The following is a 27,065-nucleotide window of genomic DNA, read 5'->3' as shown; positions in this document are numbered from 1 at the left end:
TTGTTTGTTTGTTTGTTTGTTTGTTTGTTTTTTCATTTTTGACAGTTTCTCCCCATTACCTGCACTTAGTCCCCCCCTTTCAGATCCAAACCATTAGCTTCTGATGTCAATTAGTCTTTATGAATATGACCGGGATGATGACACAGCTCCCTACTTCCAACCTACATCCCACCCAATGTAAGGACAAGCATTTCCTTATTTGATTAGATAATTCCATGTATCATTTGGCCCTAAATGTTTGAATATTTTCCTAGGGTAAATACTGAAATATTCTGATGATTTGAATTAGTAAATCCTTTAGATAAGATTGTTCCTCATGGCAGACAACATCAAACACTTCGAAGGGCCTGTGGTCCATTCTTGTCAGACTCTGTCGAGTCATTAAATCATGTTGCTATGACATTTCAGCTGTGTTACTACAGTTGATTTGTAAAGGAACTTTCTGTGTATTTATTTAAGAACTCCAAAATCCTTCTAGATTGAGTACAGATGTGTGTGCTTCTGATTTAAATAGCTTTTACCTAGGATCTTTCTGGCAGTGGTTTCTTCTCATTGGCAGCATAAGGAGTTCCAAGGAGCCCTCTTCTAGGTCTCTGACTCAGAACAGGTCAAAGCAGGCTGACTAGTCAGTGCATATTAGAATAAGATAATTACTTTGTGCTGCATATTTATAGATGCCAGTATCACACTTGCTTCAAATTTACTTACCCCTGTTTCCTGGTGATTCGCTCTGGCTTCAATTGTTTTATGTATTGTTTGCACAAAACCAGATGTTCTGCTTCTATACGTTGCAGTTTGACTTTTCGCCTCATTATTAATCAGCAGTTTTTCCCTTTGAAACTCATTTTTATTTCCTGGCCATATTTTTGTCATTATATTTTATCATCATCTTAAGTATAAAATACATTCAAGATTAATAGAAATTACTCTTTTTCTTTCTTTAATGGGATTTCCATGAACAAGGTGTTTGAGTAGAGCACAGGAGATATTCAGAAAGTATGTATAACAGGTAGAGCAGCAGATGAATGGTATTTAATCAAATCTACTCATGATTTTATACATACATATCAATATTTAATATTGGAAAAATTATTGGCATTTGCCTTATTATTTTTAAGGAAACAACTATATAATAAAATCAACTGAAACTGTTCAAACGAGAAAGATCTGACATTTAAAAAACCCATATTGAAGGATTAAGCACATCATTGGCCTGTAAAATGATGAAACATTGAAAATGACAAATTTCAGAACAACTTAATCGATTTATACTCAAGCACCTCCTATCTAGTATTTTGTTCTACATTTGCCAAAAGTGGTCCATCTTCGTCCACAGAGAATGACATTATAGACAATTCCAGTGGTACTAATGATATAAAAGAAATGGATAAACTATAAACGTCCTAGAAGAAAAGCTCCTATTTTATTGGTTCTAAATTTTACATTTTCAGATGTATCACCAAAATGGAAATAGTAATAAAGCAAAAGATACCTCTAGATACCTCTTGAAAACATAGTGCTGAGAAGTAAAAAAGCAAGCTGGGAGTGTGATGCCATGAATGAAAAGTTTAATAACCCATAAATTAACACTACATTTTATTTATTAACATATGTAGTAAAAACATAAAAATAATGTTTGAAAAGTGTGGCTATTGATTATCATGGTTTCTGGGGAGGCAGGAAGAATAATGGGACCAGAGGGTACAAAGGAGTCTTCTACTCCTTTTGTAATATTTGATGTCATTATGAAAAAGTTAAGCAAGAAAAAGATAACTCTGATGCAAAAGATGGATAGCAATTTTTAAAGTTGAAAACAAACGATGAAAAAAATTAATTTTTCAAAAGAAAAGCTAACAGTCATTTTATACGATTCTGGTGAAATGCTGGTTTACATTAAATAGAACAAGTTTATATCAAAACACAAACTCTGTGCCCTGTGGATCCTTTCTCACACACACACACACCACTCTCTCTCTCTCTCTCTCTCTCTCTCTCTCTCTCTCTCTCTCTCTCTCTCTCTCTCTCTCTCTCTCTCTCTCTCTCTCTCTCTCTCTCTCTCTCTTTCTAATAGCAGATCTATAGTTAGAATTAATATGGGGGTTTTTTGTTTTTTGTTTTTCTGACGATGACCGAGTTAAGTGTGTGCTTGAAAGGTTAATTTGGGGAACTTTCTTTTTTATCTGTTTGTTGTTCAACTCTTGAGGAGGCTTGTTGTTAGTGTTTCTGACTTGTACACAGACATACAGTCTGGTGGGTATAGACAAACGGAGGTCTGATGTTGTTCATTTAAACATTTGTTAATCATCCCATTTTATAAAAATGTTTCATTTTTATGCCTAGTTTACTTGAAAAGATAAAACATGATCTTGTCTATATTAGTTCTTTGTGCCTTCCTTCCTCTTTGGTTTTTGTGTCATTTTATTAAAGAACCTTAGAAATCATTTCACATTTTGATTTTGATGCCATATTTCTAAATTACAGCTTCTGTCTAGTTTAAATGAAACTAATGGACATATAGAAAATTCTTCCTTTCTGAAGGGAGGATATATAAATGTTCTCTTTGCAGAATCAAAGAGATGTTTCTAAAACATAAATTGCTGGAACATTTGCTTATTAATACATAAAACACAACAACCTAAGAAATAACTAAGTATAACACAACAACCAAGTGACATGGTTGTTTAAAAGGTCAGGTCACAGAATGACAGCAAAACACTTTTTTTCTTCCTTTGCACCAAGAGAAATGTAGAGCATCTACACTGAATAAAAAACTCAGTAAACTATGAAGGCAAAAAGCCTATTAAACAATAAAGGCAAAAAATTCACTTCCATAAGAAAAATAACCCCTACACGTATTTGTACTTCAAGAATTGGCTTACTTCCTTGATGACAAACACCATGCTGATATTTTCATAAATGAAGATGACAATGTCTAGTCTGAAAGACAGTGGAGTTGTTTAGCATTTTGAGTTGTATTTGAATCTCTTTTTTTTTTTTTTTGAGAGCTGCAATGACACCCTCCACAATTCTGCTCCCTCTGAATATCACCTTTGTTATTCTGTTCAGCTATGCACGCAACAAAGGAATTACCTAACAAATCACAGCTACAGTATAAAGAAAACTCTTTCTCTGCCTGCCCCTTCCCAGCACATGTGTATACAACACACCGTAACCACCCTTTATGCACTCTCTCAGCTTCTGGAAACGTATTCTATCCCCCTGTTTTCAGATGCAACTCAAGTAAAATTCTGCTTCAGCTGGAACCTTACATCTGATGCCAACCCAGAGTATCTCTGATTCTCCCCTCCACACTTTGTTAGCCATGCCAGGAGCATCAATAATAGGTAACAGAGAGGAGTTATATGACATAAGCTACTTCATTGGCTTTGCATTTGATTTTTGGATGTCTAAAATTGAACCCTTTGCCAGCAGAGGCTCTAGTCTCAAATCATAATAAAGTGACACTAATTGAATCACTTGACTCCTTCTGAAAAACCAAGAGCAATAATAGATAAGAAATGGCAACTCGCCATCTTTTAAATGTAAGATAGAGCTTATAAACTGGGATCCATACATCCTGGTTTGCTCTAAACAGTCTTGGTTTTACACCCATTGTTTTGGTGTAATTATCAATAGCTCCCCTTTCACTCTTAAAAATGTCCCAGTTTGAATGGTAAATGAAATGGTTAGTCTATTCATAACGCACTGAGAAATTTTGTCGGCTCAATAAAACAGAAAAAGTTCAAATATCCAAATCATTTACCAGCTTACCCCTAACATATCTTTATTTTTAGCATTGTTCTTTCATCTGAAACTTGCTCTCCTATCTATAATATGTCCAAACACTTGACATAGCATCACTCAAATTTAAAATATTCAAACCAGATCCCTTTTGTTTGGATAACCCTTTAAAATTTCTCAAAATTTATCACCGTTTTCCTAGTGAACATCTTTAAGTCATTTAAAATATAAAAATAACTCTTTCAACCCATCACCAAGTTGTATGATTCTTCTTAATATCTACTCCTCTTCATTTCCACGCCAGACACTCCAGGCACAGCCATCATCACTTCACGTCTTAAGTATTGCAACCACCAACTGCTGTCTCCCAAATGTTTTTTCTATCCAAGCTACTCTACATACCATGTTATTTCCCTGTTTAAACATTTATTGGAAATTCCTTTGCCTACAGATTAAAACTTCTGTCCAAAAAAAATTACAATCTTTCCTTGACCGACCTTTCACCACTGCCCCATGCAAACTTTCTATTCCAGCCAACATATGTCTGATCATTGCCTGTAAAACAAACATACTTAGCCTATCCTCATTTCGTGTCTTTGCATACTGTACATCCTTCTCACTCTCCACTCTGTTTTTTAAATCTTAGCCATCATTTTGACTTAACATAGAATGCCTTCTCTACAAAAAGCTTCTGATCATTTCAGCCCACATCTCAGCTTCTCCCAAACTTGTTGCTATCCCATCGTTTCACTAGACAAGCCCAGCACAGGAGATTTCATCTTAACTTCTCAAACTGTTCTTTGCTGGCTTGTTCATTTTTTGCTGTGACCAAACCCATCTTTCATCACACTTACCAGTGAAGGAATCACACTTGAGTGTCTGTGACCTGCTGACTAACACCTCTACACTGTATGTGAACTTTTCTGTGCTCCTCGAGGATTTATCCTTAAATTCATAGAGTAGAAATAGGTTAAAGTTTGAAGTCATTAAAAGTAAAGGCAGAGGCACATTTGCCTACCTTGTCTGTTTCCTTCTCGCTTTGCCTGACCTGTGAATATTTTATTAATCTTCTTTCTGCCATCCCCTTATAATACGTTCTATAATTCTTCCTTCACATTTACCCACACAAGCTAAGATTACAAAGGGAATTGAATCTGACTTTAGTTCTAAAGAATAAAAGTGAAATTTTCTTTAGCTTTTCAAAAAGGACCACTCCCTGTGGCCCTGTGAGGGAGGAACTGTCATTCTTTTTCTCCAGTATCCCCTGCTCTAGCACAAAACATGATTCAAATCAATAAATGATGGATATAAATAACGACTGGATGGATAATGTATCTTATAAGTAATAAGTGATATTCTTATGCTATTGGTGATAGGTACAAATTGCATCTTTTTAAGAGGTATGGTTGACAGAATATGAATAGAGGTCACCCCACTTCTACTTCTACTGTACAGAAAGTTCCCATGTAGGTAAATGATAAATCTTGTTACTCAGAAGAAGCTCACAAGGAAAGTCACCCTCCTCCTACACATCTTCAACCCCCGCCACACACACACACACACACACACACACACACACACACACACACCTCAACACACAAGATTTAAGCAATGCTATGTGGAATTAAGAAAAAAATTTATTGAGAGAATTTTGGACTTCGCCCTTATAACGCTAACACTAATAATAGATGTCATTTATTAGGCATTTATTAGGTGCCTGGCTCTGAATTAAATATATATGTTGTATTTTCTAACTTTCACAACTCCTTCGATGTATATACTCACTCATTTTACAAATGAGAAAAACCAAGTTTCAGAGAGGCTTTAGTAATTTGCCCATAGTCTAGGCAATAAACCCTTTTAAGCCTGTTCTGTTATATTCAGCCAAATGCACATTTTCATACATCACTGTCTCCATATGTCTTCATGAAGAGTAAACTGAACTTCTATTTCACTATTAATTTTGCCCACTTACATATTTTTTCCTAAATTAAATATATGGTTATCACTTGAAATAGTTATCAAAATAACATTTGTTAGAAGGTAGAAAAATTGAATAACCCAAATTAAAAGAACTTTACTTTTTTAGAGGAAAATAATCTGTTGCAAAAATTCTGGCTAAGTTAAATTGTAGAGTCCTTACATGAAATAATGCACTCAAGAAATACACTCGAGGAATTCTTCATGTTTTCATTTGCTCTCATTACACCTAGAATTTTCATAGAAACTAACCTTATGAGATGTTCTATAAATCCTAAAAAGATTTATAATTTAAAACATTCTTTAAAAATATAAACTAAACCATGTATTTGTAACCTTTATTCAAAAAGGCAAGAAAATGATCAAAGAAGAGAAAGACAGAACCAAATGACTAATTGTTAGGGACAAAATGAAAATTTTTTTGACTAAACAAAGCTACCAGAAATCACTTTGATCAGAATTACTTTGTACTGAAAACGAACCAGAAAATAGGAGCTATTTTTTAAAAATTAACTCTTTCATTCCACCATAAGTTTTATATTATTATTTCTTGATATAGTTTAAGTAACTGTATAGACAAGGTAAGGGTGGATTTCTCTGCTGTGACATTAATGACAAGTGCACATTAAGAGACTCACTCAAGTATTTTTGCAGAATGGGGAGAGGAATGTCAGAGACAGCTGGGCTTGCAAACCTTCCGGAAGTCTTTTATTGTTTGCTGTCTTGGATCAAGTCCAAAATGAGAATAATTACCCCGTAGGACTGCCAAGTTTTCAGGCTATTCAGATAACCCTGGTCTTGTAATAGGAAAGAAATGTGAGCCAAGGTGCAAAAACAAGTTACTGAATTTTATAAAAAATATTTCTAAGGGAGGAGTTTTCTTAGAAGTCATCCATTTGCTTTGACCAGTAGAAGGCAAAGTAGAGAATCATCTGGTCAAAACCACAGAAAATAAAAGAGGGAGAAAATCAGACTTAATATCCACTCTTAGGCTGCCGTAGTAATCCGAGAGCTGAAGATTTTAATCAGGCTTCCTTGGGAGCTTTCAGTAATTCCTGAAAGCCTTTGCCGGGGGAGGGGAACAGGAATTAGCTCAAGATTGAATGGGAAATGTTTATTGTTCTGAAAACTGCATTTTCCAATTTTTTTAAAATTTACTCTTTATTTAACATGAACAGGTCCACTCTATTGAAAAGAGAGAAGAAATTTTAGGTTTCAGTCTAAATTTCCAAAGCTAATAACCTGTATATTATTCTTGTAACACACCTGTGAAGAAAATACTATTACAGGAAGGTCACACTTTTTGAGATGGATGAGTTCCTTGAATATTTAAAAATACTTAAACATTTAAGAACATTCATAATTCAAAATCAGTTTTCCGATAGGAATAATTTTAAACACAAGGAATAAATACATATCTCATAGTCACGTTTTATCATATGTAACTTTTGTTCCTTCTTTTGAAAGTTGATTTCTGACACGTTTCTCTGTTTTATTACTAGCACTCACACTTAATAAATACTTGAATGGCATGGTTACAATTTACCAACAGTGATTGTTAAAGTAACAGCCCTTAGGATTTGTGAGGCAGCTAAACAGAGTAGTTCAGATCATGACTAGTGATATGTGTATTTCTTCCTCCAACTAATGTGGCACCATCATGTGGCAGGTAGTATTATAAAAGTTAAATCAGTTGGGCCATCAGCTTTGAAGTTATGTGATTCTTGAGTATATTTTAGATGTAGGGATTCATATTTTACATGTTAAGCACATCCTTATTAATACTTATATAGCAATATTTTAAAATGTCATGATCCAAATCCATATAAAATGTAACTATGTCCCTATTTTGCAGATGAAGAAACTGATGTTTAGAGTAATTAATACATTTACCTATGGGCACACAGTTTATAGGTGACAGAATTGGATTTATCCATATTCTTTGCTCAAAACCATGCTGCTTACATAACTGGGAAGGTCAAAATGAAAGGTGCTAACTCCAGGAAGACTTTGTGAGTGGCTTACATAAGAGGGAAAGATGATCTCATGAGCCAGGGAGAGGAGAAAACCTTTGCCGAGTTTCTCAAATTGTGGGCCATGTGCACCAAAACATTTGGAATCTCAATTAAAAATTTTATTTCTGAGTCTTCCCCCAATTCAATTAGAGCCTCTAGTGGTAGAGCCTGTAAATCAGCATTCTTACCAACCTCCATGGTTTATAGTAATTAAAATTTCTGTAATGTCAGGGGGTTATATGCCTCTTAGACACCACTCTCGCTCCACCCCTAAGTCCAGGGATACTCCCTACACCAACAATCCCTACTAATGAACAACCGAAGACTTTCGAGAGGTGTTCAATAGGTCGAGTGCATGGTGAGCTGCTCTGCAGAGGAATCAGAATGTGACACTGGCCAACTGTGGCATACTCGATTCTTACTCATGCATTTCTTATTGTGCTTCTGACCTTTCTACAGCCATTTTCTCCAACACATGGACGGTTAACCTGGTGTTTGCACTTGAGATCATATCAGTGTTCTGGTAACCTTTCACTCGAGGGCATCATATTTCAGTCGACTTCCTGGTCAATCAGCTTCCTGGTCAAACGACTTCCTGGTTGGCCTCGATCCATGTCCACGGAGTGGGAGAGGACAGCAATCCCTCAAACAACGTCTCATGCCTCTTCTATGACTTTCTGTGGGGGAAATGTCTCCATGATTCTGGCTCTCCCACCCCACATCCCTCCACTCATATGCACATATAATTTGCCAAATCTCTTGAGTGTCTCTTCCATATCAGTGTGCATTTTCTTTCTTGGATGTCCCGATCAGTCTTGGCTCAAACTCAGCAGGATTTGAAACAATTTTATGTTCTTAACCAGTTCTTTAGCTCAGTAATTCCATGGCTTGGGACCTATTCCAAGGAAAGACATCACGTATAATTATGTTTATGGCAACACTATTTACACTTAAAAGAAATCAAAAGCAATCTAGAGAGAAATGTAAAAGGAGGGGAGTGAAAGGATTTGGTGAAATATTATGCAGATATGAACTAGGGGGTTCATGAAGACTATTCAGGAACATGGACGAATTGCTAATGAAAAATAAGCAATGTACCTACGTAGGCTGTACTACTTAGGTACTCTAAGCTCATCCATGAATAGAAAATGAGAAAGACTGGGAGATAATAAAAATGTTAATAGTCGTAATATGTTGTTATATAAGATCATGATTGATTTTTCCTACTTCCTGAATTTTCTAAAGTATTTATTAAATTACTGTTTTTTATATAAAACTCATCAAACTCTCCAGTCTGTTCACAAGGCCTAATACATGGAGTAATCTTTGATTTCACCCTCTATTCAGGTCAGCTCTGTAAGTCCTTTGTTAAAGGTTCTCAAATACCCGCATGAGCACTCTGTTTACCTCTTTTACAGACCTTATAATAGTGTCCTCACAACTCCCGCAACAATGTCCACTTCTACATCCTCTTATCTGACCTCCAAAAGTTGAAGTGTCTTAGGGCCCAATTAGGTGGTCCCTTCTCTCCTCTATTTACATTCTCTCCCTAAATGATCTCATCTCCTTAAGCCATGTTTAAATATCAGATGACTTCCAAATTGAAGTTTCCAAACATTATCTCTTCCCTAAACTCCAAATGTCCCTTTATCCAAAAGCTACTTTATCTTCACTTGGATGTCTGATAAATATCGCATATCTATCATGTCAAAACAGAACTCTGGGTTTCCTCTCTACCCAGGCCCCACTATGACTTAATTAATTAATTAATAAACATGCAAGTATAGTAATAGTTAAGTCAGTCCCTATTGATCTTAGTACCTAGTATCATTATCCACCCTTTAATCAAGCCAAAAATCTTAGTCTCCTTTATTGCTATTTGGCACCACCACATAGTGTTTCAGGATGTCTAATCAGCTACACTGCCCAAATAAACACAAGCTCTGTCTACTTCTTTCTGTTCATGTCTACTGTTACCATGTATCAGCCACTATCATCTCTCATTTGGAAATGAAGGATAGAATATCCTTATAGATAGCTTCCCTAGTGGATTTCTTATACCATAGAATGATAAATTATTATCATTGTTTAATATAATTAATAATTATACATTAACCATAATTGTATATTATTAACTATTAGTGTTAATTATTATACCATATCTTATTATATTACAGTCTATTCTCCACACGGCAGCCTGAATTATTAAAAACATAAATCACATGTCACTCCCCTGCTTAAAATTCAGCAACGCCTGTACACTGCAATTAGAATAAAATTTCACGATTATTTATTATTAACTAATAATATTACTACCACAATAGCATATAAAATTCTCACAGGTCCTACAAGATCTAGTCCTTGCCCACTGCCCATCACTTGACACCAGCCCTGGTTATTGCCAACCTCCCTGCCTCAGCCTTCACTCATGCCCAGCTCAGTCCTGCTGTGCAGTTGTCTATCCCTCTGCCTGGTATGCTCTTCTCCAGGTCTTGGCTGGACTGGCTCATTCTCATCAGCGCACATGTCACCTGAGGAGCCTGCTCTGACCTCAGCAGATCTTCCTGTTCCACATCTCTAGCCATTATCACCTCACCCAGTTTGATTTTTAAGCTATTTTTTTATGTATTTGTCTCCCCCCACACACTAGAATATTGGCTCCATAACAATAGGTTCCTTGTCTTTTCTTCTTTTTTTAATCCCTTGAACTTAAAGAAAAAAAAATACTTCTGCCCAAAAAGAACTTAGCACCTAGTAGACAGAATTTTTTTGGTAAACTTTTTTTATTTGCAGTATATTATATATACAGAAAAATCCACAAATCCTAAGTTTAGAGCTCAATGATTTTTAACAAAGTGAACTCACTCATGTAATCCCCACCCAGATCAAGCTATAGAACATCACCAACACTTCAGAAGCTTCTCTCTGTGTCCCTTCCCAATTATTATCTCCCCCAAGGTCACTACTACTCTGACTCTGATGAGGATTAATTTTGCCTGTATTTGAACTTCATATGAACAGAACCATACAATATATACTGTTGTGTGTCTGAATTCATTCGTTCAGCATTATATTCGGCCATGTTTTTGCATGTAGTGGTAGTTCCTTTGTCCTCATTCCTGTATAATATTTTGTTTATATAGTTTATTTCATTCTATTCTAGGGAGATCTTTGGGTTGTTTCTTCTTTGGAGATATAAATAGTGCCGAGGTGAACATTTTTATACCTGTTTTTTTAGGGCACATTACGTAGGTGTCTTAGGAGAGGAAGGGCTCAGTCGGAGGGTTTAGCTTTACTAGATTCTGCCAAACAGTTTTCTGAGGGGTTTGTACCAAAGTACACTCCTACTAACAACATATGAAAATTCCGGTTGCTCCCCATCGTCACTTGGTATTGTCAGTTTTTCTTAACTGTAGCAGTTCTGGTGGGTGGCTTAATAGTTTCTACTTTTGAAATAAAACCAACTGTTTGGATGGATTAAGTCTCAGAAAACATCTTTTTTTCCTACTGCAGTTGTGCATTTGTCAGCGGGTCACAGGAACATCCATACTGTGAAGGATAAGATGGTAGCCAGAGCTAGAATACATTTTTTAAACGAATAAACCCAGATAGAAACAATCTGATGAAATCAGAAATGTCTAAAGGAATATCTGTGCTCTCTGATTTTGCTCATATTGGGTACCGGATTCTTGTCTCAATTCTCAAGTAAGGCTTGCTAGTTCGAAAATTTACATATAACAATACCTGAAAGGTTTCTTAATTTGAGATTTCTGTGGAGCTGCTAAAGAGGTGAGTGGATAGTGGTTGAATTCATTATATTCTGTAATGAAACCTTTATACAGCTTATTGTATATAGTCACATACAATAAATTACAGAGAAGCATTCTGATTTCATCTTCAATTCTCGTGATTCATAGCATTCTTGTCTCCGACATTTGTACTAATGTTCATTTCTCTTTTCTTCAATGATCGTCACTAATTCTTCATCTTTACTTATAAATAGATTCAATTTATAGTTTCAGGTGCTGAGCCATTATCAGGCAATTTCTTCAGCTCTGTCCAGTGCTGCTGCTGGCTCTGACTGTGTGATACCGGTGCTGAGTTTTCTGCTCCACTTAGTCCATATTACTATCTCTATGCCGCAGTACTTTCATGCAGCACCGCCATGTCTGGAAGAATTTTGATCGAGTTGGGTTTCATTCTATTATCTCTTTATTGTTGGAAACTTTGATTTATTTCAAGAGGTCATTTTAACATTTTTACCAAAGTCACATGTCACCTATGTTTGGACTTTTTGATTTGTCTTTGGTTCCAATATTTTAGAAGTCGTTAATTGGGAAATCCACATATTTGTTGTTACTGACGTGATTGCTCAGAATATAGGAGTTTGGACAAGAAAACATCTAAGGCCCTTCTAGTACTTTCTTGGTTTAGGTAAATTTGTTCCCAAAGTAATAAAGATGCGACCATATAAGATTTGGGCTTGAGTCTACTTCTCTGATTTTACTCTACTCTGGAGACAGAACTCATAGACATAAAGCTTTTGATGACATAAGGGACTTAGTGGGTCAGTTGCAGTTCAAGCTCCAAGAAACAAAAGAATAGGGCACAACTTGACCTAGGTAGGGATCCAGTAAGGCCAGGGCAATGGGATGGGGAACAATCACAGGGTTCACACCATCACTTCCTTCAGGTCTTTGCTCAGATGTCATCACGTTTCTGATATGACATGTATAAAACAGCAAGCCTCATCCGCACCCAGCACTCCCTCTCCTCCTTATCATCATCTCATATATTATTAATTTCCTAACATAGCACCTCTCTCCCTGCTTAAAACCAAGCTGCAAGAAATATAAGACCTATCTATATCCCCATTACCTAATGTCTCACCCACATTCTTTCTACAGTTCTCCAGGTCCTAAACTTTTAGGCCTCTCCACCCAAAATAGCTCCTGGCACATATAAAACACATAGGAAATAATTGGTTGAATGAATGAATGAATGAATGAATGATTAAAAACTCCCAGCCCTTCTCTGTCCGGAATTCTTTAGAGGCCAAGATTATCTACAGTTCTGTCAGTTGAAAATTTACCTAACACTCCAGGAAGAGTAAAGGAGTTTCAGTCATTCTTCCTTCGATTGTGTTTGTCTTCTGATGTCTAATTGAGAAATTATGGAAATTTCCTGAAGAGATGGAGAAGCAGAAGACTCTGTGTTTAGAAACCCAAAGTTTTGAGGGCTGTGGATAATGGCAAAGAAAAGGGACAAGGACAAAGGAGGAGGCTAGAAAGTGAACTCAGAAAGGCCAAACACAAACCAACTAACTTCCACTTGTGTTCTAGACTATATCTTTTCATTTCCGTTCTCAGTCATCAGATGGAAACTATCTTCTCCTCTAGAAAAGAGAAAAGCCCTAAAACCTCAAGGGCCCCATCCTCTTTAATAGAATGGCTGGGAAGTCAGGGGCTGAGGGTGGAGGGAGTACTCAACACACTCACATTTGATAATGAAGCGAGAAGATGTTCTCCCCTGAAGAAATTTATAGAGGCCTGGAAGGTTGAGCTATGCATGATGAGGCCATTTTGGAAAGTTGAATAGCCTGGGCATGAAGAGAAAGCAAGGTCTCCAGACTTTTTGAAACCTTGTTTTTATTATCCAATTCTACTCATAGTCCTAACTGTCTTAGAACAAAAATACCCATCGAATTCTTATTATTCATAAGTGCATAGAGTCCAAGGTAATTCTGTCAATCTTATCCTACGAGAATGCCAGGCCAGAGCAAGTACAAAGTCTACTAACTCTCAGCTCTTGTGAACTTGGTAGCACATGTGGTATGGAAATATAAGCGATGGAAATATTTCCATGAACTTTTGGTCCCAACGAAGTGATTGAATGGGCTTTAATGCTTCTGTATTTTTGTGGTTGACATTGTTGTTTTCAATTGTTAATCTGTTAGTAGTCAGATACGATTTCTTACTGAGACAAATGTATATATAGATGTCTTCTTGAAAGTTACCGGAATGTTGTCATCAAAATCGAACTAATTGACCTTAAAATTTTCTATGTGAGGAAGAAAGAGAAGCACAAAAATAAGCAAAACAGGTAGAGTTTAAGCATGTTCCTAGCTCTTAAAATTCACAGACTACAGTTACTATGAGTATGTTTGCTTAGACAGAAATTTGTATTATAAATGAAAACGATGTAGTCAGGAAAAGATTTGTTGGTAAAAGAGAGATTGTGGTGGTATCAATAATGTTGTCAAGTGAATAATTTTGACATTCATCATTTTATGTGATCTTCATGACAACCTGTAATGTAGGCAGAATATTAGACAATGCTGTCTCCATTTTACAAAGTGAGTGAGAAGAGTTATGAAACATGCCCGAAAGCACTCGCTAAGTGAAGGAGACAGGATTAGGAATCTAGCTGCCAAATTTTCTTTGCCTAACACCAGACTGCCTCTGAGATAATACCTTAAACTTCTGGAGGATACCTTAGTTACTGGAAATATTTTCACATGTATTATTTCAACACATAGCATATATTTTATTAATGATTAACATCTTATTAAGTCCTATCTACTGAAATAGTCTTACTGAGGGATGTGCTTGCCTTGTTTAATCGGGTCAAGATAGATGAAATTATATATCTATACACACAGTAATTAAAGGCAGTCATTTCGGTCATCTCCACTTTTTGCTGCTAGTAGATAAGAAAGTTGTCCTGTTTGAATTCTCTATTCAAAAACAAACAAAAATGGAAACAGGAAGCAAGCCAAGATCTAAAGAAGAATTTTAAAAAGAGTGAATTCTTTTCTTTAATTAGACCTGGTATACATAAATGTATTAAAAATGTGCTTATCAATGCTATGATTTTTGTTTTCGGAATCATTTTGTGATCAAAGTGGGGCAATGAGTTCCTGTTGCCTCATTATACAGGACTATGGGAAGCTTCGATTTGGGCATTGAGGTGCAGGAGAGAGAAAATTCTTAGGTTTCCTTTGAGCAAAAAGAAGTTCTTGAAATGAAGGATATTCACAAATGTCAGGATAGCCAAGCTGGCATCTTGGTGATTTTAAGATAGGGAAATCTGAATTGGCTACAAGTTCAGAGATTGCAAGTGTTGCTAGGGGGTTTTGTTAGGAATTTTTTTTTTTTTTTTTTTTGAGGAGCAGATGAACTCTGTGACATAGTCACTGCCATCCACTGCCAGTGTGACACATTTGAAGTGTGACCCATCTGAGCACCATCTATGAACACTTTGCAGTAGAAGAGCTTAATATTGAGTTTCACCTGGACGATAAATTCTCAATGATTTCTAGGAATAACACTACAAAAGATTTTTACAGCTGCCACTTTTTTGCCTGCAGACTCAGTGTTCTGAGATCTCTGGTCAGCTGCGGAGTCAGGCACTCTCTAGCAAGTCAATAGCTATCATGGGAGGACTTCAGTCAAGATAGCTATCTGTCTGTCCTTCGCTCTAATTTCATGATGATGGTGGTGGTGGTGGTGAATTGATCTCATTTGAGAACTACTGTACTTCAGATGCAAAGGACCTGGATAATGGGGAGACTGACTCTCCACTTACCACATCATAAAATTCACCTGCCAGAGGCCCTGTAATTCTTTGGGAAATCCCCAAGAAATGTCCCTGGAGGTCTGTCTCATCTCTATCTTTAAAAACCATTAACAAAAAATATGATTTAGGAAGGAATATCTTTTCTTTTTCTACCATCTCTTTTGAGTGGTAGTATTTGAGTGATCTCTTTAAAAAATAAACTGTTTTTAATAGGAACGATATATGGCCCCGGACCTATCACCGAGTAGGCATTTATACTTAATATTTGTGAAATGAATATTGTTCAGATTTACTTTCTTTGGTATGTCTTATGATTATAATAATTTACTTACTGTGAACAGCTATGAAAATTTCAGAAAAAATAACAACGTGCTTCTTTAAAAGGTTGCAAAAGTTTATCTAATGGATTTTTAGGTTAATAAGCCTAAAGGGCATATGAAGAGCAGAAATTTATGACTACGTTTCCTCCTTTTTGTATAATATGAGCCCAAAAAAGTTTAGGGCTGGAATCCTAAAGGACGTTGCTAGCCCCAAATGGAAGGATGTGGAAAACTGAGATTCATAATGACTTTTTCCCCTTTCTTCCTCCCTCTCTCCTTCCCTTTTTATTTTTTCTCTTTTTATTTTATTTTGCTTTGTTTTTTGGTTGGTTGGTTAGATTGGGTTGGGGAGAGGCTGTTTATACAGATAATGTTATATATCATGATTCAGGTAGTCTCCCAATGAAATTTTTATTAATCAGCTCTCAGGAGGGGAAAAAAGTTTTTCCTTCCTACAGCTGTGAAACTTAGTTAAGACTGTACAGTGGAATTAATAGGACAAGACTAATAGCATTGTCCTATTAATTCCACTGTACAGTCTTAACTAAGTTGCCCTGGAATTGCCCTGGAATCGTCGCTGTCCTAATAATTTGGTAATATTTCAAAAGATATTAAAAGTTTTCTCAAAGGAACAAAGTTTTCTGTCGAGACAAGATGACTAACCACTTTTATGATCCTGGTGAGTTTTTTGGCTTCAACATTAATCTTTACTATTGCCCATATTTATTTTCAGGTGCTTTTCAGTTCCTACCACTCCCCTATTTTGATTTTCTGCAACATTTAATTGGGGTTACTAATGATAGTACTTTATGTCTTTCTTCTCATTATAGAAGTTCAGAAACCAGCACATTGTTCTTTCCATAGATAGTCGAAAGCCAATAATGCCTTAGTCATGGACGGGTCTCCACTGGCCCAGGAATGCACTAGATGGCATCCCATCAGTGGTTGAATAAAGAAGATAAGGAAAAGGAAGAAAGCACACCCACTAGAAGAAATTAATTTTGTAAAATTTAGCAGAACTCTGACTTAAAATTCAGGGACAAGGGTTCTCATCTAGGACAGCAGTGATGCATAGACAGGAAACATTCTTCAATTACCTGAGCAACTTCATCCAAAGATTCATGGAGATGGGGGGAAGGGGAGGACAGCAGGAAAGCATCTTGGAGGGTGAAGTCTCCAGGGTGTCCCTAACGCAGAACTAGGACCCATAGATTTCTTACACACGTGAGGTTCTGAGTCAAATGCTATGAGATGGGTCCTAGGCAATGGAATTATTTTAATGCTTCTTGGTGGTTGTATATCTAGTCAGGTTGAAAACCACTATTCTAAATGAAAGCCTGGTGACAGTTCGGGCTCAGCACTGGGTGAAAGGCAAAGCACTAGAGCTATAATCAGAAGAACTTAGTAACTGTGTCCAAGAGCCAGTCCCCTGACCTCTCTCTCCATGCCTATTTTTTTATTTATATGACCAGGGTAACACTGTGCCATGAAGGTGTGAGAATCAAGTTTCATAATATCAGAACTCCATAAAGTTATTTTAATGTGAAATAACCATAATACTTGCATGGAGTCAAGTACTTGTGGGCCAAAATTGAAGCTGGCATTGCACGGTCTGAGAGTCAGGGTGACCACACAAGTTAAGAGAATAAACTGATGCATCAGAAAGTGAATCGAAGCCAACCCATTTTACCAAACATTCAATAAGAACATCTATTTTAGACTGAAGTTTTCTGACTTACCAAGGTGATTGGTGGTGAGTGGAGAGAGCAGTCACAGTACACGCCCACCTTCTGTTTGTCAGGGAACGTGAAATTGAACACTCTGAATTGTTAGTGGAAGAATAGAGGAAGTAAATTACCAAATTACTACAATCTATTTCCCCATTTAAATGCCGATTTATAGGACAGAAAAATCCACACTTTGATTACTCGTCGTATTATTATTATTAAAAATGTGTTTTTGGCAAAGGCCAGATACTAGGCCAAATTAAAGTAGACATTATCTATTAAAGATGCCTGCCATTAGGTGTGAAAATGTTTTAGAAGTTGGGTCACACTCTGTAGAGATGTGATACTGGCGTGGAGATGCATTATTCGGTATTGCAAACACTGTAATCCTAGTCTAGAGGCATTAGAGTGGGTTTTTTGGGTCTCGTTTAATTTGTTTAACCTGTTCTGGGATTGTTGCCTATTTTTCCTACTCTGGAAACTGTCAAAGTCTAAAACAAATGGCAGTTCAAGTTTTGTTGCCAGAAAAATCAGTGACCTCGACTACGTTTATTAAGAGTTGCTACTGTTGGATCAGGTGTTGCCATATCTTAACAACTGACAAAATCTCACAACTTTTGTTTTTGTTTTTCTATTTATAGGATATAAGTGTAATAAAACAATTTAATTGTCCAGTCCTGGAAGTAACTAATAGCGCCGTTGGTTATTGAGTTAGCAGGGTTGGGGGCTTGGAGTGGTTGGTACTTTAGACGAAAGATTCTTCGGAAGACTTGGTTTTGATTCCAAAATACCTCGCATTTAAATTGAGGGCCAATAAAGGAACAACGTAAAAGCAGTTTTATCAACCATTGGTGTTCGTATTAAAATAATTGAAAGTATTATGGATGGTTTATACCTAAGACTCTTTATTTCCAAGGCAGAATTCTAGAAATCTTATAGTCGTTACTGAGATATTCCACTTTGACTTCCAGATGGCCGTAAAATTGGAAAGCTAGAATACAGTCCTTCAACCTTTTCTGAAGTTGATAAATGGTCAGACCTCATGGTAAGAGCCTGGGCTTGAAAGGAAAGTAGCCATGTCTCTCATAGGCCTCCAATAGTTATACCTGTAAAAGGAGGGGGTGGGGGGAGGAGTGACTACCACCTGAAAGTGAGAACTTGTTTACCAGACAGACTTTTTTTTTTTTTTAAGAGAGGCAACCCTCGATTGACCTCACAGATTGCAAGGATCTCATCAGCTTACAGTCCCTTACAATCCCTTATTTTTTATTTTTACGTCTACAGTGTAAAAAATAACCTGGTCTTCCTAGGTGGTCTCCCATCCAAGTACTAACCAGGCCCAACCCTGCTTAGCTTCCGAGATCAGACGGGATCGGGCTTGTTCAGGGTGGCATGGCCGTAGACTCTTTTGCAGACTTTTACTCTAGGTCTCCCAACATCTGTGTAGCACATGGTGTGTTGAAAGGAGACTCCCAGCCTTAAACACACAAATGTTCTCCCAGTAATCTGTCACCACCATGAATCATATGTGTCAGAATTTGAATTTATTTATATTATATATTTACATTTGCTTATTTACATGTTTATTGTCTTCTGCAGTCAACTGTAGAGATTCTTTCCCTGCCCCAATGAGTTCTATGATATCTGACACTTGGTGGATATTGATGACATAAGTGTTGATTTAATAAATGGCTCCGTCTCTTCCACCCGTCCCAGTACCAGTGTGGTAAAGCCTTGCATGCAGGCGTTGTTGTGATTGTTTATTATCTATCAACTGTAGCTAGTCACCTATTAAAATACATATTTTTTGAATTGTCAATCTAATACATACTTACTTTACAATAGTCAAACAGTGCAGAAATGTATATAGTACAAACTAGAAGTTTCCCTCCCCCATCCCCAGAATATCACAACTAACAGTTCAGTGTGCATTGTTGGCACCTCTTTGAGTACATACATGGCATGGCAAATAGCTAATGATGAAAAAACAGTCTTCATCTAGACCAGAAATCCAGAACATTAATTTGAGAAGAAGCAGCTCGGCTACTCAAGGCCTTGGTTTACTCCAGACCGTCTTGCTGCGTGGTGCCTAACGTAGCTGAAGGCAGGCAGAGACGTGCACTGTTCCCTTTACTGAGCTCTCTCCTATTCCATTAACTGTTACCATCGAAACTAGGCTTTGACAAGAAAAATGACACATTTTTTTCAAAAAAGAAGGATGCTGGTGTGACCTTACAACTGACAAAATGCATGTGATAGAGTAGTCATCTGCCCTCATTAAATATAATGGCCCAGACTCAGCCTCTTTGAGCCCCTAGAATTAGAATAATCTTTATCATCTGACTGAAAGATAAATTTCATATGAACCAGATCTTTTTTATACAGTCTCTCCTTCAAGACGTTCTATGGAAAATACTCATTTCATATCCTATTATGAACTTTTGGTAGCTGTCACTTATTTTGTGAAAAACTGGCTCATGAAATAAAACATTTAACAATAAAACACTTAATGACATGAATAATCTTCAGTGAAATCAAATTCTCTGTGTATCAGTTTCCTAGGCTTTTAAGTAGGGTTGATTAGCTTTTACCTCTCCTGCCTGACACAAGGAGATGAGAAAGGTAAAGTGACTATCAGCACTGAAGGATAGACCAAGTAAAGAAGCAATAGTAATGACAACAAATAGTAATAAAATATTAATAACTTATATTCAGCACCTATATATTGGAGGCTCTATGCCAATTAAATACTTACATAATATTGTCTTGCAAAATTTATAGAAGTAATTTGCAAGTTAGATATGATTATCATTTGAGGTGAAGAAAGACTAAGAGAGGTTAAGTAATTTGCCCATTTATGAAACTGGTAAGCGAGCACACCGTGATTGGCATTTGCAGCTCTATTTTATTGGTAGTGGCTTAAAGTGGTCAAGAACTTCAATGCTGTATCCAGGCATGGCCAAAAAGAGTGTCAGGATTGATTAGCCATGAGTATTGCCATGAGTATAAGGACGGACGGAGGGTAGCAGGACGTAAGCTGCATATTTGTCTCTTGCATCACAGTGTCTCTCAAGATGATATAACTTAAGGAGGAAAAACAAGTCACCCTGCCCCACCCCACCCCCAGCCCTTAAAGTACATTTTGGTAAGGCATCACAGTCTAAGGGCCCTGCACTCAGTTATAATAAAAAGCCACAAGGTTCCAAAGTGTGCAGTGGCTGAGATGTGCAAGGGACAGAGCTACTGACTTCCCACAAATAACAATTATTCCATTGGCCATGCAGCTCACCGATGGCTTTTCCCAGCAGTAGCATTGTCACATCCCAACAATGCGCCTTTGCCCAAAGAAGACACATAGGGTCAATGGCTGGCACTGACAGTTTCCCTGAGAAATACACTATCTTCTGTTCTGAGTCAGCTTTATTGTTCAGAATTGAGGGAGTGAAGCTTATGTCCAGATATGGGACAATGATATGTGCTATATTCTTATTGACAGCAATATTGTGAGTCACCACGATACCTAGTCTACGATGCTCAGAAAGACCTCCTCACACCCTAACCCTCACAGTTGAATACCTATTTGTCCCTAACTTAAATGGCACTTCCTCTGAAGTCTTCCAGGACTACCACTACCACCAACAGCAGAGTTGGCTTATTGATTCTTGTCACCTGAGCATCTAGGACAGTGCCAATAAATCTCTAACAATTGAAAGAATAAGTTAAACTGTGCCAATACTTAAGAAATTGGGTATAGCTAAAGAACAATGATTTTTGTGACTGAAGAAGATGAAAAAATAGTAACTATTCCAAAAGTACTTTTCTTGGATTTACTCTGATCGTGTGTGAAACATGCGGCTTAGCAGCAAAACGTAGTAGAGGGAAGGGCTCTGCTTCCTGGGTATGGTGGGCTGCAGTGAACAGGGAGAGGCATGCTCTGTAAACTGTACTGATGGTTCAGAAAAATCATTGATCTGGGGCTAATGAGAGGACACTGATACATATTGAACGTGTGTCATTTGTGTGTTTCTTTTTCTGTGTATAAAAGTCATTGACATATCTCCCACTGGTCTCTGAAAAGCAGGTAAGTGATATACTAAGTAGATGTACTATCACCAGCCATTTCTACAACTAGATGCATTCAATAGCCACAAAATGTTGTCTAGTGTCTAGTGTTCAAATGTTAACTAGTGTTCAAAAGTCTATTGAATATCAAATCTTGTGCCTTGTGTCTCACTTTGGGCTGCAAATAATAAGAAATAGAACTCTAAATGGCTTATACTGTAAGGAAGCTTTATCTCAACAAGAAGTCTTGGGTCAGTGTCTACCATCACAAATCACTGTAAGGGAAATGGGATTACTAAAATTTGATTAGGCGATTAAGATTTACTCCTAAATTGAAGATGAGTTGACCTTCCTTGGGAAGGTGTTGGGAGAACCAGAACTAAATCAGAATTCTTTTAATATGGAGAAGGAGGAAGAGACTTTGGCTCTTGAGCAGGCAGCCAACCATGCCAGCTATATATGCTTGGTGGAGATGCCACGTTCACACTTCCATGCTACCTTCCACAGTGGGGAATTAAAGTGCCCTAAATGCTCATAACCTTAATCTGGTGGTTTCATGTTAAAATTTAGCCATTATCTGGTGAGGTAAATATAAAACATAAAAAATAAATTCAGATAAGACAGAAAAATCTCCATTACCTGATTTCGCCAATGATTCAACTCCCTATTCCCAAATTATGACAGATTGTTGACTGAAAAGACTTCGGCCATTCTATCAGGAGGAGACATTTCTTTAAGATAAGGAAGGGAGAAGGAGACAGCCTTGGAGTCAACACGGGAGGAACACTCCCTGAGAGGAGGAAATATATGCAGAGATCCTGAGACAGAAAACTGATCAGATGTGACAGTGCTGAAATGATTGGCTCACAGGGAGCAGGAAAAGAACCGTAGGAGGTAGGGGCAGAGCTGCTGGAGAGAGGGACCATTAAAAATTAAAGCCTTGAAGTGCAGTAGGAAGCCACTGCAGGATTAAATAAGATCGACAACTATGCAGTGACACCCATAATCCTATGCAGGGTCATTAAGCATGTTGGAAAGAGTAACTTCATTTAATGTAAGATATATGTCATTAGAGAAGCTACTTAACAAAGCCCCAACTTAATAGACAGTTGCTAGGAAATCAACTTCATTACCTTGGTTCTATGCAAAGTTTACTTTTAGTTCTAGTGGTGGATGCATGTTTATGGACAGGGTAGCCTAGTAAAATGACTTGTTCTGGAACAGCTCTAAGACATTTTAACTAAAAGATGGTGCCTCTGAAGAGAAACAAAAGCTCCTATTTCCTAATTTGGTGAGGCTGCTCATCATTTCGATAGTTGTTCACTAGTGTATCTCTTAAGTGATTTCTAAAACCTACGAGGACATGCTGCCAGAAAAAAAAGTGGGCAAACACATACGCCTAAGGAATTTACTTCACGGTGAAGGCCACTCATTACAGTTGCCAAGTCCTGTCACACTTGAGGTTACATCAGTGAGCTCAACACATTCCAGAGCTCTCCACCTTCCTTGTCAGTTCCTTGGTAATAATTTCATGTCAGTTTATTTCTCAACGATCTTTCACCCTTTCAGCCATCCTTGAGTACCTGCGCCTATCTGGTGGCAGACACGTGACCAGGCATTGAAGAACAGTACTTAAGCAGTGTTAGCACATGGTTTGGAGGAGCTCAAAACAGTGAGCCTGGATGGACTTCCTGGACGAAATGACAGTAAAGCTAAGCCTTGAAAGAAGCTGCTTCTGGCTTCTGTAAGAAAGATGGATTAAAGTAGAAAGGCATAACCAAAGACAATTGTTTAGAGGCTTCTGTAGGACGCCTAGGAGAGGCCATGGAGGCCTGAGGAGGAGTTGGCTGAAACAAATAAACAGAGATATTCCAGAAATAGAGCCGGGGGACATGGAGAATGATTGGACATAGGACACAACTGAGATAATTCCCAGAATTTTCAGCCAACTCTGTCTTATTCTCAAAGTATAGTTCTCAAGCTGAAACACAGACACCACCAGAGTTCTTCATGAGGTCTTGCCTTGGATTCATTCCTTTCCCATGACCTCTTTTGGGAACACTGAGGAAGAATAAGTGGTATTATGTTTATTCTTGTTCACAGAACATTTTAAGATGCTTCTGGGTAAATGCAAATTATTCTGATTCATCTGTGCCGATTCACTGCCAATGGCAGAGTCTTCTAAGTATGGTTAATGTCAGAAGCAAAATTATTTTCCTAAATGTTGTTTCTTTTCTCTTTTCATTGTGAAGTATATTTGGTGCTCTTCGAACTGGTGCTTATATGGTGTACATTTTGATGACCAAAGGCCTGAAGCAGTCAGTTTGTGACCAGAGTTTTTACAATGGACCTATCACCAAATTCTGGGCTTATGCATTTGTGCTAAGCAAAGCACCCGAACTAGGTGAGTGTCTTGTCTCCTTCCACGTTCCCCTCCCCTTCCCACTCCCCCTTTGTAGCTACATAGCTACAGCATTTAAAAACACACACAGAAAAACGTAATTTGAAGGTCCTGTTTTATTGGTTGCAGGAAAGTTACAATTAATAGATTTGAGTTCTTGACTACTACTATCTTTTTCTCCCTTCCTTCCATCCCTCCTTTTAAATAATTGTACATTGTGTATATGAAGAGCAATATAGTTTGCATAAAACAGGCAAATTTTCAAGCACTGCTGAATATGCATTTCAGGGGGTTGTAAAATACACACAGCCCTTTCTCTCAGGCCCATGAGCAGCTCAGCTAATATTAGAATATGAGGAAAATTAGCAATATGACTATTTCCAAGTCCCATATCAAAGCATTCTTCCATCTCTGGAGTTAGGATTCAGACTAGGAAATTAAGCTTTTCATTTGGGTATTATGGTTAACAAATGCTAAGGGTTGGTTTCTGGTATTGTTTGATTTTAATCATCAAAGGGACAGGCCTTGGAGAAGAAGAATGTAGTTCACTTTCTAGAAACTAATTTTTAAACTAACTGGCTATATTTGTAGATTTCTAAGGTTTTCCCTTCAACTCTGATGAACTTGACTATAACTGTGGCACAAGTTCGCAGAAACACTGAAAAATTAGCTGGCGATGATTTGACATGGGCACAATTCCCCTGGAAAACATCTTTATTGCCAGAGAAAAGGATCTGCTGGTGATGATAAGCTCTGAGGTCATCCATGAGCAGTGCTGGCCACTGTCTCACAAACTGGTATATATCCATAGGGAAAACCTAGCCTTCCTCTGGGTTTCTTAATTTTTTATCTAAAATCGAGAATTGTGTGTATTAAGTTATAAATATTTGTTTGTTTATAGATTGTGTTCCCGGTTCCATTTTTCTCAAAAAAATGGGGTTAGAGGTTATAATTTCATTATAAGCTACCTTCACTCTAAGATAGTAACAAATCTTTCTGTAAGGTGTCCCTAGTTCATATCTTGTATCTATTCACAAAGGATACGAGGTCTCTGTGCTATGTGTTAGCAACCTACTTACTTTCCACTGAGTGCTGCACACCTGCTACCTACAAGCGGCTGCCGATTGGTTTGAACTGTTGGTTTGACCGTTGTCTTCCCAGGTCAAAGACAAGGAAGGAGCAGCAGAAGAAAACTTTTTCTGAAAACCTTCCTTAAGTAAGGGGTAGGGATATGAAGATGGGTCCTCTACACAGTCCAAAATAATTAGATCGCAGTCATTTGTGTATCCCCACATGCAGAACCTGTGGAGTCTTAGAGTAAAATGCATTCGTGTGGATTCATTCATTCATTCATTTGATACATTTATATTAAGTACCTACCCTGGGCTAGGCATTCAGTAGGGACTGGAATGGAATGGCTACTTTATCAAAAAAGAAATTTATAATACAAATTTTGTGAACCAGGCCCCAGAAGGCTATTTTTTATATCTGAGTTGGGCCCAAGAAGTATTTTTCAAACCTGGAGCTATAGACAGTGCCTGAAAGTCTGTGGCTATATTTTGGGCAATTTTAAAATTCTATGAGAATATTCTGATTTTATGTTTTTATTTATAGATAAAATAAAAGATTGTCTTGCCAGATATATTTTTTTCATAGTGAGTCTTTTTTTACTTAGATAGAGTTTTTGAGTCAGATCACATGGTCTCAAACTGGAGTTGGTCTGAGAATGTGAGCATGTCTTCTTTACTCCTGGGGTTTTGCAGTATTTTTCTTTAAAATAAATTCATAACGTTATTATTATCATATCCCACTGACTTTTAATTTATGCTGTATAATAAGTATCCTTATGAGTCCCCCTATCTTTTCTGATAAAAGACTGGCTGCAGATGTGTGAAAGCAGTAAATGCATGAAACACGTGACTCCTCCTACATGCCATCTCTCAACATTTTCATAATTTACACCTTATTACCCTCAACATTTAAAAAAAAAAAAAATCAGAAGTGGTGCCTCACTGCATCTGGGCTTTAAGCCTCAAACTACAAAGGAGCAGCCTCAATCTTTGTTTCTAGAAATGCCTTTACCCTGCAAGGGCCACTTATCTGTGGTCTGAGTTTTCTCCTGTTGTATTTGAGGGACTTGAGAATGAAAATCGTCCCTTCCACCTTTTGAAGGAATAATTTATTGAAGAGCTACTCCAAGCTATCTATAGTGGTCACTTCCCTTCAAAGACATGACTAGACCTGTGCTCTCCGCCCTCACGACTTCTGTCCCATATTGAAATAAAAGTTTTAGGACAGCATACAGAGTTAGGATTCCTAGACAGGAACTATCAGTACATCCTCTGAGGTATTCATGCCCTTGTCCTCTGTCTTGTTAGTGTTGATCTTAATGCTGCAGATTAATCTCCCTGTCTTAACTTAATCTAGGCCTGAGATTGCCACACCCTACTCCCCAGTGCAAACATTATAATTAGACATGAGGTCTTCCCTCTTGAGCTCAGAAGGAGCTAGACCCCAGTCCCTTGTGCCATTGGCTTGATAGCCCCTTTTCTAGAGAATCCTCACTCACCACAGTAGTTTGTAGGCTGGATAAAAAGTGATCCATCCCCTCACTGTTAAAATATGGGATTGACAACTCTCAGCAATGGGCTGAGAGTTGGAAAAAAATAAAATCCTAATCTTGACATAGTTCTTCAATGAGGCTAGTTAGTGACACAAATTCTTCATATAGTTTCAGATCCATTATACAGATATTTCCATGATCCGAGTACCCTTTTTCAATTTTAAAGTCTGACTTATTTTTTTTTTTTTTCAAATATTCTGGAGCTCATTTGATAACGGCCTTCCCAAGGTAGTGCTTAATCAAAACAGATTCAAAAATCAGTGCCAATGAGTATCTTGGGGACAACCAGCCCCAGCCCTCATTTAGTGAACATATTTGCTTGGATGCCTTTTTGATTGTTTTGAAAGTTAAATTCTTACCCAGTTTTTTCCTCTTAGAAAAAAATTGTCGCTACCATTTAATTAAGAAAGATGTATCCTTTGGGATTGTTTAGAACTTTCCTTATTTTTAGGTCCCAAGTTCTGCTTTTTATTACTCTAAGATTCTCAACTCCCTTGTCCGTACCAGGAAGAAAAGTCCTTGAGAGAAAAAAGAACAGTTCTTCCATGTTCGACACTGAAACTATATTTCCCCCAAAACCCCACATGCCTACGGTTTTCACTAAACTTTTTTTTTTTT

At 37.4% G+C, this 27,065-nt stretch overlaps 1 protein-coding gene and 1 pseudogene across 5 annotated transcripts in view; one reads left to right on the top strand and one right to left on the bottom strand.

The window, feature by feature from the left end:
* The window catches only part of ELOVL6 (ELOVL fatty acid elongase 6), a 111,095-nt gene that overhangs the window by 77,826 nt on the left and 6,204 nt on the right, over window positions 1–27,065 (top strand). For all 5 annotated transcript variants that reach the window (XM_015594929.2, XM_025051832.1, XM_015594928.2 and 2 more), the window contains exon 4: window positions 23,676–23,827. In XM_015594929.2, the coding sequence (XP_015450415.1) occupies window positions 23,676–23,827 (152 nt within the window). The remainder of the gene's footprint in view (window positions 1–23,675; window positions 23,828–27,065) is intronic.
* On the bottom strand, window positions 18,646–18,765 carry LOC112485750 (annotated as a pseudogene).

Source organism: Pteropus alecto, unplaced genomic scaffold (genome assembly GCF_000325575.1).
Source record: "Pteropus alecto unplaced genomic scaffold, ASM32557v1 scaffold5, whole genome shotgun sequence".
Lineage (NCBI taxonomy): Eukaryota > Metazoa > Chordata > Mammalia > Chiroptera > Pteropodidae > Pteropus > Pteropus alecto.
The sequence above is the reverse complement of the archived record's forward strand: the minus strand, read 5'-3'. Positions and strand labels throughout refer to the sequence as shown.